We start from the raw sequence: 17,318 nt of genomic DNA on the forward strand, positions 1-17,318 counted from the left end.
TAGGGAGTCATTCAAGAGTTCTTGGAAGCAGGCCAGGCCGGGAGTGAAATCACAGTAAGGAAAGAGCAGGAAAATCAAATGAAATTCGAGGGTTAGTTCACTTTCATTTTCCTGACATCTGCCACGCTTAAGGCAGTAAATGTTCCTGTGCTAGAAACACCGGTCACTTCGCAGAGCCAGGCCAGGGGATACAGTGACCGCCCCGAGGAAGAGATTTTCCTGAGGGCTAACACGCAACTGTAGTCAGATATCTGGTCCACTTTTTTGCTCTCGTATTTATGATCCAGACCCAAACCTCTCATTCTTATCTTAACAGTAACAGAAAACGCCTGACTAAGCGTACAAAGAACCTATCTTCGCGGGGATCATCAGGGTCAGAAAAGTTCTATTCTTCTAAACTCTGCTGAGGATGTATTTTCTGGATCTCTCCCAAGTGTCTACGGCTTTTGATTTCATGAGCAGAGTAAGATATACCCTAAAGGAGAGACATAGGTCTTTACGGGGGCTTAGCTACAGGAAAGAGGACAGGGCCGTTTCATAAAAAAATATACTCCAGGGCTTCCCTGGTGGCGCAGTGGTTGAGAATCCGCCTGCCAATGCAGGAGACACGGGTTCGTGCCCTGGTCCGGGAAGATCCCACATGCCGCGGAGCAAGTAAGCCTGTGAGCCGTGGCCGCTAGGCCTGCGCGTCCGGAGCCTGTGCTCCGCAACGGGAGAGGCCACAACAGTGAGAGGCCCGCATACCGCAAAAAAAAAAAAAAAAAAAAAATACACTCCATTCTCAGAGCACAAAGTCATAATGGACAGAGACGCTCTCCACACAGCCTTTTACAAAGGGCAGAGCAGGAGGGGTGTGGAACAGCTAAAAACCCAACCTCAAGAGCATCTCCTGACGCGCAGGCCGAAGACTGAGATGGTAATAATTAGCAAATGTCTAGGAAAAGAAACTTACCAATGCAGGGGAAGACAACAAAACAAAGGAAAACAAAGGTACGGGTCAGGGAGCTTAGGTTCCAACAGAGCTGTGTGGGCTACAAGTGACTTGGGAAAGGCAGGAAGAGTGTGTTCTCGAGGGCAGACAGGCGTCCTAAGAGCATTTGCTCTGGAGCCTCAGGACGCCGCCTAAACCTCAGCCCGTGCGTGACGCAGACTAAGCCCCAAGCGGCGCCGGGCCCTTCGTGCCCGATGGCGAGGCCCTTACTGGGTGTCGATCTGCTCCTGCCGCAACGCGATGCTGCCCTGCTCCTCCAGGAGGTTCTCCCGGGAGGCCGACTGCGCGGGGTCCAGCTTCTTCACGTAAGCGGCCGGCACGAAACCCTGACGATCGTTCACCTCCACTTTCCACCAGTCCTGAGGGGAAAGAAGGAGAGACCTGAGAGCCAGTTCCCGCCCCAAGGAAGGAAGAATCCAAGGAGGCCTGTGTGCATACGAAAGAAAGCTCTAATCACGTCAAGAGAATCCCGTAACGTGCCAAGTGTGCAAGGGTCACGAGCGCAGCCCCGATGACCCGGGGCAGGAAGGCCGGCCTCCTCTTCGCGTAGACGCCCTGCAACTGTGCTAATGCTGCAGCCGTGAGCCACGCTTAAGTAAGTTACGTGAAATGAAATAAAAACGCAGCTGCACTTGCCACATGCGAAATACTTCACAACCACCTGCGGTCAGCAGCTACTGTAGGGCCAAGGCAGACATAAAACATCCACCACCACAGAAAGTTCTACTGGACGATGCTGCTGTTGAGTAAATCAGTCAGACCGGATGGTCAGTTGAGGGTGAGAGTCAACATAAAGACACCAGTCAGGTTTTCTCCAACTCCCACCACTGGGGTAAGCTGAGGGTGTGGGAATAGGAGGTTCTTGACAACCGCGGCCGGGCCGAGGACACTTCCCCAGCCTAGACCAAGAGGGGAGGCAGGCTCTTTGGGGATCAGTCCTATGACACGTGGAGGACCACGGCCTCACTCCAAGGACACTGCCAAAGCAGAATGTGTCAGGCGAGAAACGCTGATGAACCAGGAAGCATTTAACTTGGAGACGACGGAGCCTATGGGGTGACGTTGGCGCCGTCTTCAACTGTCTGCTGTAGTCGTATAGTCTAGAACCAGCAGATACAAGCTACAGAGGAGCAGACTTTGGTTCAGGAGAGAAAGAAATTCCACGTGGAATTTTTTTCAATGGTGAAAAAAGCTACCCTTGAGAGGGTGGGTCATTACACTAGCTTCCCAGTATTCAAGGACACCGGACTGGCCATCTTGATCACAGGCAAAACAGGATAAACCTGTATGAAGTGGGAGATGGACCAGGGAACGAAAGTCTTCAAATTCGAGACCAGCCTCATCCTGGAAAGACACACTCCCCAGACGCCCAACTGAGCAAAACTGGTGGTGCTGACGGGGACCAGCCCTCCGCCTCTTTCTGCACTTGCCTTGTTGGTGCTGTTGAGCAAGGTGAGGATGTCCCCTTTCTTCATGGTGACCTCTCGAGGGCTCTTCTCCTGATAATCGTAGAGCGCCAAGACCAGCTCCTTCCCGGTCTCGTCATCCATGGGGGCCACTTGTTGCTAAAAATCCAAAGGAAGGGCAAACGAAGTTACAGGATGTCCCCGGTGTGCCACCTAAAGCCCACGGCGGATTCCAACTTCCACAGCTGTCCCAAATTGACCAGACACACCTTTGTGAGAGTTCTTCTCTGAAGCTACCAACAAAACCTGATTCAGGAAGTTCAGCTGTCTGGGATCTTTAAGTTCACAAGAACATCACCTATGACCGTGCCACCTGCTGGCCGCGTCCGGGTCCTTCATCTTCCCTGGCCCCCCAGCCCCCAGGGAACTTGCAGCTGCTGAACGGAAGCCACACTCACCCGGCACGACTGGGCCTGCTCTCGCAGAGCCTGGATGCTGCTGCCGTAAGCGCTGAGATCCGACATCAAAGCCTCGTGTTTCTTTAGCAGAGCCTGGAACCAAAATAACACACGGCGACCCTGAGCAAGAAGCCAGAGCCGCCCTGCTGCCTCTCCTACACGCCACCTGCCTCTGAAATCTGTTTAGTTACCAGGCGACCTGATCAGTCCTCCACTCTCTCCCCGCACCACCCCCCTTTTTTTTTTTCGCGGTGAGCGGGCCTCTCACTGTTGGGGCCTCTCCCGTGGTGGAGCACAGGCTCCGGACGCGCAGGCTCAGCGGCCATGGCTCACGGGCCCAGCCGCTCCGCGGCATGTGGGATCTTCCCGGAAGATCGGGGCACGAACCCGCGTCCCCTGCATCGGCAGGCGGACTCTCAACCACAGCGCCACCAGGGAAGCCCTCCCCCCTTTTGATAAACATTTAATTTGGAGGAAATACTGTGATTTCTATTACAATCTTTTCAGCCTGCCTTTACATGCTTCACTATGCAACCCCTGAAACACAGGAAGGGACATAAAGAACAACATCACACCTACAGCGGATCCACCCCCATCCTAAGAAATAAACATTCCCGACAAGTGGCAGCTCCCTCGTCCAGGGAACCCCGTTCCCCACCACACTCGGTGCTTCTCCATTTTCCTCTACCGCCACTTCCAAAACTCATCTCAGGTCGCGTCAATATTCAGCTCACTGTGTTTTTTGTGAAGACTGGCAAGAGGAGAGGTCGGCACACGGCTACACCTAGACCTTTATGAATACAATTTAAGGGGTCCACTAAAAAAAGATGACTAGCAAAGAACTGTGCTTATGCACGTATGTGTACACAGATGGGGGAGAAAAGATGAAACAAGAATGGAGCAATGGTCGCGGCTGATGGTGAAAGGCCGTCTCCTCTCTTAAGTAAGACTGAATTTCCGTAATAAAAAGGGAAAAAAGACGCTGAAACACTTTGAAGAGCGACAAGCGTGAGGCTGCACCTTCCATGCGGTCACCCTCCGAAGCAGCCCCAGCCGGAGCCCGGCAGCCCCCCGCGCGCCTCACCTCGGCCGAGTCCTCGTCCTTGCCATAGTCGGTGCTGCCTACGATGGGCTCCTTCTCCCGCATCCACGACTCGGCCTCGTTGGCGTCGGCGAAGTACTGCTGGGCCTGCAGCGAGTCCTCCAGGTCCTGCCGCCGCTGGGAGGCCTTGGATTTCAGCGACTCCCACTTCTGGTTCAGCTCGTGGAGCTTGGCCTTCACGTCCTCTGCAGCAAAATGGCCTGCGAGGCGGGCAGGGGAGGGAGGACAACGAGAAGCACGCGGACACGTCGCAGCAGGACAAGAACGCCCTCTGTGCGCCCACAGCACCGACGACGCTACCCCCTGGGGAGCCAGGCCCCTTCATAGGTTCAGTTTTATCAGAGGTCCAGGCTCCAGCCCAACAGATCTGCTCGTCTTCTGCCTCCTCAAACCATGAAGTCTATCTAGACTCTAAGAAGCAGGTATCCCTAGTTGGCATCAGTGACGTTATCATAAAGAAACAATAAAACTAACAGCCCCCACTCCCCCCGCTCCCAGTCATGGAGACTCACACTTGCCGGGCACTGTCTCGGGCTCCTGAGTATCTGACCTCGTTTAATCCTCACAACTGTGGGAGCAGGTGATGTCATCGCCACCTCACAGGTAACAAGTTCAGCTCAGAGAGGTTATGGGCAAGTCAAAGTCATGGTCAGGAGAGGGTGGGGACGGTCTACAACCCTAGAGCCCAGCCTGACTTGGGTCCACGCACTCAGCCTTCCGAGAGTAGCGCCGTGAGGAACGAGAGTGAAGCCACTTTTCCGACGACACTCACCTTCATCCACCATGGCGTTCCCCTTCTGTGTAACTGCTTTGATGCGGGGCTCGTGTCCGGCAATCTCTGCTTGTAGGGCTTGGTGTTTCTTTAGCAGATTCTGGACTCCAATTAAATCTTTGCCTGAAAGAGAAACCACTCCCAAGTCACCCAAGCCATCAAGAGAAGAGGCAGCATAACTGTCACTTAGCTTCCACCACGTTTAGCTAAACTTCCAGTTCAACTTAAACTTGACCTTGCTCATTCTGACACCGGTCCCCTTCCTGCCACAAGGGTAGAGCCCTTTCCCAACTGGATTCCTGTCTGTTGGCGGGAGGCTGACCTCTGTTGGTGGATGCAGCAATGGGTTCTTTCTCTCGAATCCATGTCTCCTCATCCTCGACATCACGGAAGAGCTGCTGCAAACGCAGAGAATCAGCCAGCTTCTGCTTCCGGGCAATCATGGGCTCCTTGAGAGCCTCATAGCGAGCCACCAGGGCTTCCTGCTTCTTCTTGATGTTTTCAGCGTCAAAGTGGCCAGCATCCTGGAACTGGCGGGCCTGGATGGTGATGCCATCGATTCGGTCCTGGGAACAGGTAGGACAGAGTCTTGAAAGCCTGGCCCAGTGTGGAGCAACTACGTTCTGGACATTTCTAGGCTGACTTTATTACTTCAGGTGTGGTTGGCTCACATACCGAGAACATATAACACGGCTCTTTTCCCACACCCGAGAGCATTCTATCCGCCATTGTTTCCCCTCATTCTGGGATCCCAGAAAGGTCTGAGGGAGGGCAGTCTAATTTGAACAGAAGGGAATGGTGCATGCCTGGCTCTCTAAGAAAATCAACACACTTCACCCCTCCCCACACCAGCTGGTCTTGACTGTCTGGCCACTCTCACTCCTGTGCTCACCGGCCCAAAAGCCAGGCCCAGGTCACCGTACCTGGTGTGCTGCCACATCGGCCTCCAGCAGGGCGTGCTTCTTCTGGAGGTTCTGGACATTGGTAAGGTCTTTGCCGTAATCGTCCGAAGCCAGGTGACCTTCCACTTCGTACAGCCACAGTTCGATGTCCTCGACGTTGCGATTAAACTGCTGCTGCTGGTTAGCCTCACGGAGCTTTATTCCTAGTCAAGGAGGCAAGTTTGATTTCGTTAGTTAACATTACCCTTCTGCCAGTGCGGCTCTCCAACAGTGGCGCCTCACAGAAGGGCCGCGGTGCAGGATTTTAGCTACTGCGTCACTGCCATCAAGAGGGTAAAGAAAAACCGCAACCTCTGCTCTACCGTGTAGATGCTGAATTGGAAGTCGTTTAAGAAGCCTTCTAACCCCCGTTGGATAGGGGCTGGCGAAGCGTTAAGTGCCCTTGGCTCCCGGCTGGGCTCTGACTTTCAGTGATGAGGCCCAATTCAGTCAGGCCCAACGACCCAATCATCCCTCCTCACTCAGGCTCCCTGGCCTCCCCGACCAGCACACTCAACCACGTTCGCCAAATCAGCAAAGCATCAGGAACCCAGGGCAGGTGACTCCTACCCAGGAAGTGAGCCCGAGTGCCCAGGTCACCCAGCTCAGCTTGCCTGGGTGGCACATGTCCCCAGAACACGGAATGAGGGAGGAAGATTTAATTCCCCAAACGGCCTCCCGTAACCCCGTGCACACCTCCTCTCACCTTTTAGTTCCGTGGCCTCCAGCAGTTTCTTCCACAAACTGATGACCTCATTCATTCGAGCTGCCACCTCGTCCTTGGCATAGTGGTTGACGTCAATCAGCTTTTGCCCGGCTTTCTCCAGGGCGTCGATGCGGCTCTGGTTTGCCGAGAGCTCAGCCTCAAAAGCCTGATGCTTCTGTACTTTGCCTTGCAGGTTGGATGGGTCCTGCCAAGGAAAGGAAGAAGGGGGTTCTATCTTGAACCTAAGGACCTCAAGTTACGCTGCATTACCCTCACACTTATCTTTATAGGGGGACGTATAAAACGGCCAGCTTACATTAAATAGTGTGTATTTTTGAATTTCCGATTTCTTTATTTAGCTACAATTTATCTGTGAGTGCTGTGTTTAGCTTACTAACCAAGTGCTACATGGCAATGCTAACAGGACATTACTTTATAAGCTTCGTCTGTGGCGGTTTTCATCTTCTCATTGACCCAACTCTTGAGCTCATCAGAGTCACGGAAAAACTGCTGCAAGTGGAAGGAATCAGCCAGCTGGGCCCGGCGATACATGGCTCTCTCGTGAAGGGCGTTGCGGCGGCTCAACAGCTGGAAGGCAAGGCTCCCTGTGAATCTCCAGCTCTTACCCCCCAGCAGATCAGGCTCAGAAGGGCCGCCCACGGACAGAAAGGAGGCGTGTGAAGGGTCTGCACACTTACCGCGTCTCGGCGAGTAGCCACATCTTCCATTGCATAGTGGTTGTTCTGAATCAGCTTGGTGGCAAACTCGTCTAAGGCCTGGGAAGAAGAATAAGGTTCTTCACTGGTGAGCGACTCTTCCACAGCTTGGCCCCCAGAGGAAAGTGCAGAACAGGGCAAGGAACGCTCTAGACCTGAACACAGGTCAAGGTTTTCACTCTGAGGTTTGCTGTGACAACCTTTATCCCTCAACCGTTGAGTTTTTGCTTGATGTTCTTAGAGGGCACAGAGTTACGCTAGCTTCACTCAGGACTGGAGACATTAGCTGCAGCTAACGTCACAGCAGGAACTGACAGAGTCAGATATGGGTCAAGAGCCTTTCAATTCCTACTTCTAAGGTCTGTGTTCAATGGGAAAATATCTCTTACATTAATTCTTAATTACTTTTAGAGGAAGGTAATCTCAACTTGGAGGTTTACATCAGGAAAATGACTTCATTCTAGAAGTCGTGCTGTGTCTCCAACAAGGTGGTCAATCAACACCGTGAGACTTTAAGCCCCCGGAGCCTTCACTGAATCTGCTCAGAAACCTTTTGGAACAAGACGAGACCTCTGCTGACTCTCATGATCATTTGAAGGCACTGACAGCAAGGAGGGATCTTACTGTGATCTTCTCCTCCTGGGCACTGAGGGATTTCTCGAAGTCCTCATGCTTCTTGAGAAGCGCTTCCACGCTATCCAGGGAATCTCCCAGGTCTTCATTCAACAGGAACGCCTTACAAGAGGAAACAAAGTGTTGAGATAATGTCTGATTCCTTTCACCTCCTAAGGCTGGAAAGCAAAGCCTATTCTGGCAGAAGGACAAAAAGAAGGAAGGAAGTTCTATGGCTATTAAACCTTCAAATCTCCCCCAGAAAGCCAGAAGTCTCTTCAGATTCCCTTAAAACTAATCCAACAAGAGCATGAAATCCTTATTCCACATTCCACTGAAACGTTTCTCCAATAGCTTCTGTTGCTTCTATTAGATTTAAATTATGCATAATGCTTTGTTCTAAAGAAACAAAACCTCTTTTAACAAAAAACTTCACACCGTCACACTCCCCTGAAAAACTGGGGCCTTTTCTGAGGGCCTTTCAATCTCGGCAGCAAGGACCGTGCTGGCAGAGCCCACGGAAGCTGGCAACCCCTCCACCTGATGCAGGACTGAACCGGGGGTGATCCCCGCACAGAAGGTGCTACCTGAGGAGCGGCGGCCGGCTCCCGACCCCAATCACCTCCTGTTTGCTCATCCAGTTGTCCACCTGCTCAGTGTCGCGGTAGAAGAGCTGCAGGTCCATGCACTGCTCGTACTGTTGCCGCCGCAGCTCCCACAGCTCCAGCAGCGCGGCCCGCTCCTCGGAGAGGATGGTCAGCTGGGAGGGAGAGGGGGCAGGCGGAGGGAACCTCAGTGCCCACGGCCGCTGGGCAGACAGAGAGGCTGCCCTGGCATTTCCAACCCTCTGCCAACCTTCAGGCCTCTGCTCCGATTTGCATAAGGGAAGGAGAACATTTCCTTGCACGTGTCAGGCAAGCCGCAAGGAACCACAGATCTTGAGCGGCTTGCTGAAAGTTTATGTTAAACCTAAGAGGGGTGGCCCTGCTCGAATGAATCTAGAATTAATTTATTGCCACATTATCACAAATAATATTAGGCAAAAATGGCAAATAAACCCCCAGGTAGAAGAAAAAGGGCATCTATGTAAAAGTGAGGCAGCATAAATGGAGTAGGCGCTCTTAGGTGAGAGATGTCAATGGAGTGGGTACTCCCCAGAATATGCTGACTAGACCCATGAATGCCCTAGGCTTAATTTTTAGGCTCTAAAGTTAATGACAATAAAGTGTGTCTTTGAAATGTCTCTTCTTGGTCTCTATAATATTAAAAATATATACCATTATCTAATGTTCCTCAAGCATCTTCATAAAGATACTTTGAAACTCTGGAATTATATACACACATACAAATAATTTAATACAAATTTGTTTCCTCTTGGCTCCAACTACTAATGCAGGACTCCGCTCCCTGCAAAGCCCCCCTTAAGTAGGAAATGTGTTGCATGTGTCCCAGACAAATGGAACTTTCTCTCCCTGATCAATCACCACACATCTTCTTTTTAAGTCTCTGGAGTTGCTGCTTCCAGGCGGAATCTCTTGTGTGAGTTTTCTCACACACCAGGGTGAATGCAACGTCTGGATATTTGAGGCTGGATAATAGCTTTCGGAGACTTAGGAAAAGAGTCTTTCTCCTCTCTTACCTTCTCCCTCACTTCATCTGAGGCGTAATGACCAGCGGCAAGCAGGGCCTGTCCAGACTCATCTGCAGATTTAAAGCTATCTTCGTGAGCGTCAATTTCACCCTAATGGGGAAAAAAGGGACAATTTATGCCCAGCATCTTGTAAAAGAAGAGGAAGTTACTGAATTTCACATAATCATTACAAATCAGGAGTATCACATCTAGAATGAGGAAAAAAATCAAAGATAAGGCCAGGTTTCCTAATAACAGCCTAGGTCATCAAACAGGAGAGCATCATTTTTTAAGAAGTCTGTTTCCTACTGGCTTTTCATGCCACCTGTCAAACTGTCAAGTTTCCACACATCTATAGGGTCTGAGCTCTCTGTCTTCTGTTCCACTGGTCTATTTCAGGTCTTCCTTGTGCCAGATGGAATTTTTTTTTTAACATTTAAAAAAATTAATTAATTTATTTTTGGCTGCGTTGGGTCTTCGTTGCTGCACACAACCTTCTCATTATGGTGGCTCCTCTTATTGCACAGCATGGGCTCTAGTCACGTGGGCTTCAGCAGTTGTGGTACGCAGGCTCGGTAGTTGTGACTCATGGGCCCTAGGGCACAGGCTCAGTAGTTGTGGCACACGGGCTTAGTAGCTCCACAGCACGTGGGATCTTCCTGGACCAGGGCTCAAACCCGTGTCCCCTGAACTGGCAGGCGGATTCTTTATTTTATTTTATCGTGCGTGGTACACGGGCCTCTCACTGTTGTGGCCTCTCCCGTTGTGGAGCACAGGCTCCGGATGCACAGGCCCAGCGGCCATGGCTCACGGGCCTAGCCGCTCTGCGGCATGTGGGATCTTCCCGGACCGGGGCACGAACCCGTGTCCCCTGCATCGGCAGGCGGACTCTCAACCACTGCGCCACCAGGGAAGCCCGCGGATTCTTTTTTTTTAATAAATTTATTTTATTTTATTTTTGGCTGCATTGGGTCTTCGTTGCTGCACGTGGGCTTTTTCTCTGGTTGTGGCGAGCAGGGGCGCGGGCTTCTCATTGTGGTGGCTTCTCTTGTTGGGATCATGGGCTCTAGGTGCATGGGCTTCAGTAGTTGTGGCACACGGGCTCAGTAGTTGTGGCTCGTGGGCTCTAGAGCGCAGGCTCAGTAGCTGTGGTGCACGGGCTAAGTTGCTGTGCAGCACATGGGATCTTCCCGGATCAGGGCTCGAACCCGTGTCTCCTGCACTGGCAGGCAGATTCTTAACCACTGCGCCACCAGGGAAGTACCGCCAGATGGATTTGTTTATGATTTTCTAATACCTGGTAGGGTGAGTCCCTCCCCTGTTCTTCATGATTATCTCAGCTGTTTTTGATTTTTTTCTTCCAAATTAATTTTAAAATCATCTTATCTCATTCCAGAAATAAAGGTCTTCGCCTGGAATTGCACTGAATGTATAAATCTTGGGGAGAATTTGTACCTTTATAAGAGATCATTCCATCCCTGCCCATCCCTTTATTCAGTGTTTCTTTTCTTTCATCAAAACTTTACAGCTTTCTCCACAGATGTCTTATACAACTTTTGTTAGATTTATTCCCAAGTATCTTATATTTTCCGATGCAATTATAAATAGTATTTTTAAAAATTACGCTTCTAACTGCTGTTAGTGCAGAGGAGCATATCTGACTTTTGTATATTAATTTTTTATATCTAGCACCTCTCAGAAGACCTATAGTAATAATAATTTTTAAAATCTTGTTTAACAGTGTTTTCCAGAATTTCTTAGCCATAGAAACTCCTTCTTCTTAAGGTAAAGCCTATTAAGATCTCATAAAACTAATTTCCCATGGACGCTCTCTGGGGAAATAGCAAATCATGAAATTTAAATTCACTCAAACCAACTATGAAAATTCAGCATTTAAACAAAGACTTTGTTTAAGGTGGCACAGGACACACGTGGAAAACAGTAGCACCTCCACCTTGCCAGAGCTTGGCCCTTTGCTTTTACGAACCATAGTTATTCTCCTGACATGTAACTCCCTTGACCATCTATTAGAAGCAGGTAAAGCAAGTCTCCAAAGGCAAAACCAGCCACAATCCCTATGGTGAGAGCTACCTGTAAGCAAGGTTTCAGCCACTTCCAGCTATAAGTGACAGAGCTACAGTGATGCACTGTTAAGCTCATGGCTTTACTTTCGGAAGACCCTGGAGACCTTACCTTGTGCTCCTGATGCCTATCCAGCAGGGCTTCGGCCCCAGCCACATCGTTGGCAAGTTCATCTGCATTGATGAGGGCTTTCATCTCAGTGACCCAGCTGGTAAGGTCTCTGAAGTCGGCAAGGAAGCGCTGAAGCCTGGGAAACCAAAGGTCAGTGAGGAGAGGTCTCCAGGTGAGGCCCCAGATGGAAGATGCCGCCCTAGAGCTCTGAATTCATGTCCTCAGACGTCTAACGAACCATACAAACTCTAGCCCTCGGAAACATGGGACTCTTTCAATCTATACTATAAAGGAAAGCAGAAGAAGGCTGAAATCAAGCCTTTAAAATTTAGGCTCTGTCCATCACTATAATTCCCCAAGCTTGTCCCTTATTTTCAACTTCCTTGTCACTCCCCAGTTCAACCCTTAGTTATTAGTAAGAAGCATTCTCCCTTTCAATCCTTGATTTACTCAACTTTAACAGAGTATTTCACAAGATGCTCAGATTGCTAAAGAGATTATTTCCATTTCTATTGGTTCTAACACAGTGATATGGGATGGAAAAAAGATATTTATAAAGTTATAAATATTATGTGTGTATATGGAAACACTACAACGGTTACAATCTCCAAATATAACACAGAAATATATAAATATACAATATAAAAATATATAACAAATACAGGAAGAAAAAGTCATCTGGCTTTTCTTACTAGAGGAAAGCCGTCAAGCTATACAGGTTTCTCGGTAGAGAGAACTGACCTTCAACTCTGCCTTCCTCTCGCCTCTAAAACAGAAGCCCCCTGGTACGGGCTGCGGGGCCCTGAAGGAGCATTTCTACCTGTAGGAATCGTTGAGACGTGCGTGTCTCTCCGCGGCCAGGGTGCGGATCTGCTCCCAGTTGGTGATCAGCTCCTCTCGCTTCACTTGGATCTGGGTGGCGCTCAGAGGGTGGGACTGCTGCAGGCGGTCGGCCTCGGCGCACAGGGCTTTGACCTGCAGACACACTCTGTCAGGGCTGCTCTCCTGACCGGGCTAACTCGTTTATAGAGTCAGCTGCCTTCAAAACCCACCTTGTCCTCCAACGCAGCGAGATCTCTCTCCAAACCCTCGTGTTTCCGAAGCAGAGCCTGGACGCTGGCCAGGTCCCGACCAAAATCATCCGAGGCCATTAACTGTTCCTTCTCCTTAATCCAGCTGATGGTCTCGTCCACATCCCTACAGCACAGAGGCACCTATTAATCCAGTTACGACGTCCATCTGTGACCGGGACGCCACGCGGGGCCAAGACCCAGTCAGCCCCACACCTTCCGAGACTCGGCCCGGGCCTCACCACGCCCCCGGGAGACCCCTTCCCGCAAGGCCCTCAGCTCGGTACCTGTTAAAGCGCTGAACCTCGGCTGCCCCGAACAGCTTCCCCTGCCTCTGGAGGGCCAGTCCCTTCAGCCGCTGCCAGGCTGCGTTCACCTCATCCTGCTTCGTCTTGATGAGCTCCTCCTCGGGGTGCTGCTCCTGAGCCAGGACGGGCAGAGACTGCGCTCAGACCAGCACCTCCGGCCCCATCAACTGCCCGCCTGGCCTTGGCCCCCTGACGTGTCCGCCTCAGCAAACCTCACCGTTCTAAAGAAACACTGGCTTTTTGTGTGGAATGAAGGGGAAGCTCATTCAAAAAGAGCTTCCACCTCTTGCTCTATAAAAAAGGCGAGAGTCATTCTCTGTGCCCTGGAGCCGTGGGGCGAGTCTTTCTGTGCACCAAACCAAAACCAAACCCCCCGCGTTAAGGCCCTTCAGCTGCACCTCTGTGGTGGCCTCGTCAAGGCACCGCTCGCCCCAGCTGCTCCAAAGTTCACCGTCTCCAATGTCACGAGGCTATTAATCAGCATTCCTGCCCAGACACTCGGTTTTCCAGGTCTGTTCCTGACTTCGGACTGGAGACATTCCTCTCAAAGCATCCTTCCCCACTAACCACATTCTGTCTTGTTTAAATAAAAATAACATGTAAAGGAATACGGTGAAGCGCTTCCGGGTTGCGGGACCCGCCTGTGAGATCTCCGACTTGGCCTGCCTGCTCTCCTCAGCACAGCCCTGGGATGGCCCAGGATTCCGGGGGCAGCTCACCCGCCACTTGGAGGGGTGAGATTACATCTGAGGAATGCTGGCTCTGGATCCAAAAGGGAACAAGTACCGGTCCAGAAGGATCTACATGCATAAAATGTGTACCCTGCCCCCCAAATCAAGTTTTCCCTAAAGCAGAAACTCCCGAGTTCATGCTGCTCGATGTCTCCGGAGCCCTGTGGTAGCGGGTGAGAATAAAGCGGCGGTGCCAGGACCGCACGTGCATGCAGCTGGGAGGGGCTGCCCCGCCCCCCTCTTCAGGGCCCCTGAGCTCCCGGGAGCCCAGGGAAGCTCCGACTCAAAAGGGAGGGAAGAGCGATCAGGCGGTGGTGGACGTCTGCCGACCCTACGAAGCTCTCACCACCGCGCCCTAGGCGGAGAAACCCCGACACCCAGCTTCAGCAGCCCAGTACAAGCTTCAGCCCTACCTGAGAGTGGGTGAAGGAAATAGATCAAAGGAACTCTGCCCTTCCTGCCCACGGCCACAAGTTAAAAAGCATTTTCCAATTTAGGAGTGAGCAGTATCGCCGCCTTACTTAGACCTAAACAGAACTCTCAGACATGCTTACCAAAACCTGCTCACTCAGAAATCAGGGACCCGACCGATCAAAACTTCTCTTCTGGAAAAGTTAATGTAATGACGGTACATTCCATTAATGTTAAAGTTAGGGAAGTGAACGTGGCGACGCTGTGAGAGGCACGCGGCACTTCCCTATTCACCTGGATGAGCTTGGCGGCGAACTGGTTCACTTCATTAACTCTTTCTTCGTGGGCAGCCATGTCTGTTTGAAACTCTTCAAATTTCTTCTGTAAAACCTCCACATGCTCCAGGTCCTGGCCCAGCTCCTCAGAAGTCACAATTGCTTCCTATTCAGGGACCACAACAGAGCCAGAGTCACCAAAAAACACTCGGGAACAATGGCTTCCAGAACCCCATCACGAAACGGGCTCCGGAAGGGGCCGCGGTAGCTTTGGCAGACGCAGTTTTCTGTGTGCCGCACGGCCGCTCTGCTGGCTCTCAGCTGCACACGTGCAGGGGTCTCGTCCCCTTCTTTCCTCAAGGCCTCCCCAGCACACCTTCCTTCTCAAACGTACCTTGTCATTGATCCAGTCCATCACGTCCTCACATTCTCGCAAGAACTGCACCAGCTTCTGGGCCTGCAGCAGCTTGATGCCTTTCTCCCGCATCTTCTCCAGAAGTAATTCCCATTGGCGGTGCAGCTCCATCAAACGAGTCTGGAGGTTGAAGAGCCCAACCCCACAGATTACAACCATTTCTGTGGGATCTGGCTCCTCCACAGAGTTCCAACAAGTTAGAAACCTCACAGAGCTCTGAACAAGTCTTTTTAAAAAGATAATCCCTACACTGAGGGGAAATTGTAAAGTTAACTAGAAGAGGAAAACGCATACACTTCGCAGTGGTTTGGTAGGTCTTAAAGTACAAAATAACTGACCTTTCGTAGGTAGATGTATTCTAGTTTACGCCAAGGAATTCACTATTATTTATAATTATCAGTTATTATCGATATCACATTATTTGGTAAGTATTTAGGTAATGTTTTTAGTTATATTAACTGTTAAATTATTACAGTGGGATTTCTAGGTCAGAAGACTCCTGAGGAAGGAAAGGCGAGGTGTGATCATGCAACCGCAGCAGGAGTCACTGAAGTGTGTGCTCTGAATTCACGGAGGTAAAGGGGAGGAAACAAGAGGTCCCATAGGCATCATACATGTAAAGAAATAACTATGAGGCACAAGTAAAGAGGAAAACCTTAGTATAAAGGTAAAAAGATGGGGTCCCGAAACACAATCAGCTATCAAAGAGGTTTCCTGGCAGAAGCTGTTTTGGCGCTTCGTGAAAAGATGCAGCTTGTGGTACATACAGTACATCCCAAGTGAGGTTTACATCAAGCTGCGCCAAGGTAGCAGCCACAGGCCCAAACAGTCACTTCCCAGCATTTTGGGTTCTCATGGCACAGTCCTAGCGAGGACTCGTCAAGAACTAGGGGGATTATCACCAACTGAAGCTGAGGCGATGCAGTCTGGCGCTCTGACCCAATCTCTCGGTGTTGATTATTCCTACCCAAGATACTGGGAGTGTCTGTATGACACGGACAGAAACGAGTGACACAAACACAAACAGCACCGGGAGAGAAACCCGGGGTCCACCCATCGTTGAGGTACCACTCCCCGCGAACTGGAAAGGTGAAAGCGCCACGGGAGAGTCAACATGGGTGGATTCTCTTAGGAGCAAGTACTGGTGGTTCATTTGAAAGGAGAAAGCACTGGGAGGAAAATAAAGGCGCACACAATTCACTTCCACCACTGCAATCACTTCCATCGCTGATGGTTCAAACCGGAGTCCACCACTGAGAAGGAAGTGGAAGGCATTCCCAGGCAAGGGGGAAAAGGCAACCAACAGCAAGTCAATACTCCACCTACTCGGATGTGGGAGCCAATGTGGGTGGCGGTCACTATGGGGCGCCACGCCGTCCGGTACGGTGTGAAAGTCTAAACCGGTGACAGACAGGTTATCCAGGACGCAAGCAGTCTTCACACCCCACCCACCTTCCTCTACGTTAATGTTGCCTCTGCCAAACCAAGCTACCGAGTTACCCGGCCAGGTCAATCACCAAGCCAGGACGACCGTGGGACCTGGGAGCACGAACGCAGGGATTAAATAAGAACCCTTTGCTTTTTTCTTTTTTTTAAAAAATTTTTTGGCCACACCGTGCTGCATACGGGATCTTGGTTCCGCGACCAGGGATGGAACCTGCACCCCCTGCGGTGGAAGCGTGGAGTCTTAACCACTGGACCGCCAGGGAAGTCCCCCCTTTGCTCAAATTAAAATGAGGCCACAGAAGGCTCAAGAAAATCCTCACCTACAAGTCAGTCTCTCCCAATCCCATTTCCATACCCTCGAGGGAAGAACCGGGGCCACCCCCAGTGTGTCTCCTCTTGTCAACACGGCAGTTTTGACAGAGGCCAGTTTCACAAGCTTGCTGGTGTCTGAGCGCGCGAGCGGGCAGGGAGGCAGGTGCGCTTAGGGGACGCACCGACAGCTGGCAGGGTGGAGGAGAACCCCGGCTGACTCAGGCAAAGTTCTCGACAGGGGCCTGAGCGAGCAGCAGCAGCTTTCGGAGAAGCAGTTGGGGGAAAAGAAAGGAAAGCTGATAGGAATGAAACTCGGGCTGGGAAAACAGTGAATAACTGTAACTAAAGAAAGGAGTAGATTGAAACACTGGTTCTGTCTCCTATTAGCTGTGGGAAACTGAGCAAGGTGCTCAAAATTCTCCGAGCCTCAGCTTCTACGCTTCTATACTATGGCTACCTTGCAAGCTTCTTGTGAAGATTAGAGATAACGTATGTAAAAGTCCTAGGCAAAGTGTTCACACATAAATAGCTATTAACAGCTTCATAACAAATAGTAGCTAACAGTAATTTTTTTTTTATAAATTTATTTATTTTTGGCTGTGTTGGGTCTTTGTTGCTGCACGCGGGCTCTCTCTAGTTGCGGCGAGCGGGGGCTGCTGTTCATTGCAGTGTGCAGGCTTCTCATTGTGGTGGCTTCTCGTTGCGAAGCACAGGCCCTAGAGTGCATGGGCTTCAGTAGTTGTGGCTCGCGGGCTCTAGAGAGCAGGCTCAGTGGTTGTGGCGCAGGGGCTTAGTTGCTCTGCGGCATGTGGGATCTTCCCGG

At 50.9% G+C, this 17,318-nt stretch overlaps 1 protein-coding gene across 9 annotated transcripts in view; it reads right to left on the bottom strand.

Moving 5' to 3' along the window:
• Window positions 1-17,318, bottom strand: part of SPTAN1 (spectrin alpha, non-erythrocytic 1) — a 60,084-nt gene that overhangs the window by 29,401 nt on the left and 13,365 nt on the right. For all 9 annotated transcript variants that reach the window (XM_067040593.1, XM_067040592.1, XM_059072548.2 and 6 more), the window contains exons 4-22: window positions 14,717-14,857; window positions 14,342-14,488; window positions 12,885-13,018; window positions 12,580-12,724; window positions 12,348-12,502; window positions 11,528-11,663; window positions 9,344-9,445; window positions 8,327-8,464; window positions 7,717-7,827; window positions 7,075-7,152; window positions 6,809-6,964; window positions 6,377-6,581; window positions 5,653-5,834; window positions 5,052-5,295; window positions 4,730-4,852; window positions 3,940-4,157; window positions 2,856-2,948; window positions 2,422-2,556; window positions 1,202-1,350 (exon numbers count right to left, since the gene is read on the bottom strand). In XM_067040593.1, coding sequence (XP_066896694.1) covers window positions 1,202-1,350; window positions 2,422-2,556; window positions 2,856-2,948; window positions 3,940-4,157; window positions 4,730-4,852; window positions 5,052-5,295; window positions 5,653-5,834; window positions 6,377-6,581; window positions 6,809-6,964; window positions 7,075-7,152; window positions 7,717-7,827; window positions 8,327-8,464; window positions 9,344-9,445; window positions 11,528-11,663; window positions 12,348-12,502; window positions 12,580-12,724; window positions 12,885-13,018; window positions 14,342-14,488; window positions 14,717-14,857 — 2,792 coding nt within the window. The remainder of the gene's footprint in view (window positions 1-1,201; window positions 1,351-2,421; window positions 2,557-2,855; window positions 2,949-3,939; window positions 4,158-4,729; window positions 4,853-5,051; window positions 5,296-5,652; window positions 5,835-6,376; window positions 6,582-6,808; window positions 6,965-7,074; window positions 7,153-7,716; window positions 7,828-8,326; window positions 8,465-9,343; window positions 9,446-11,527; window positions 11,664-12,347; window positions 12,503-12,579; window positions 12,725-12,884; window positions 13,019-14,341; window positions 14,489-14,716; window positions 14,858-17,318) is intronic.

The sequence above is a fragment of the Kogia breviceps genome, chromosome 8 (assembly GCF_026419965.1).
Source record: "Kogia breviceps isolate mKogBre1 chromosome 8, mKogBre1 haplotype 1, whole genome shotgun sequence".
Classification (NCBI taxonomy): Eukaryota; Metazoa; Chordata; class Mammalia; order Artiodactyla; family Physeteridae; genus Kogia; species Kogia breviceps.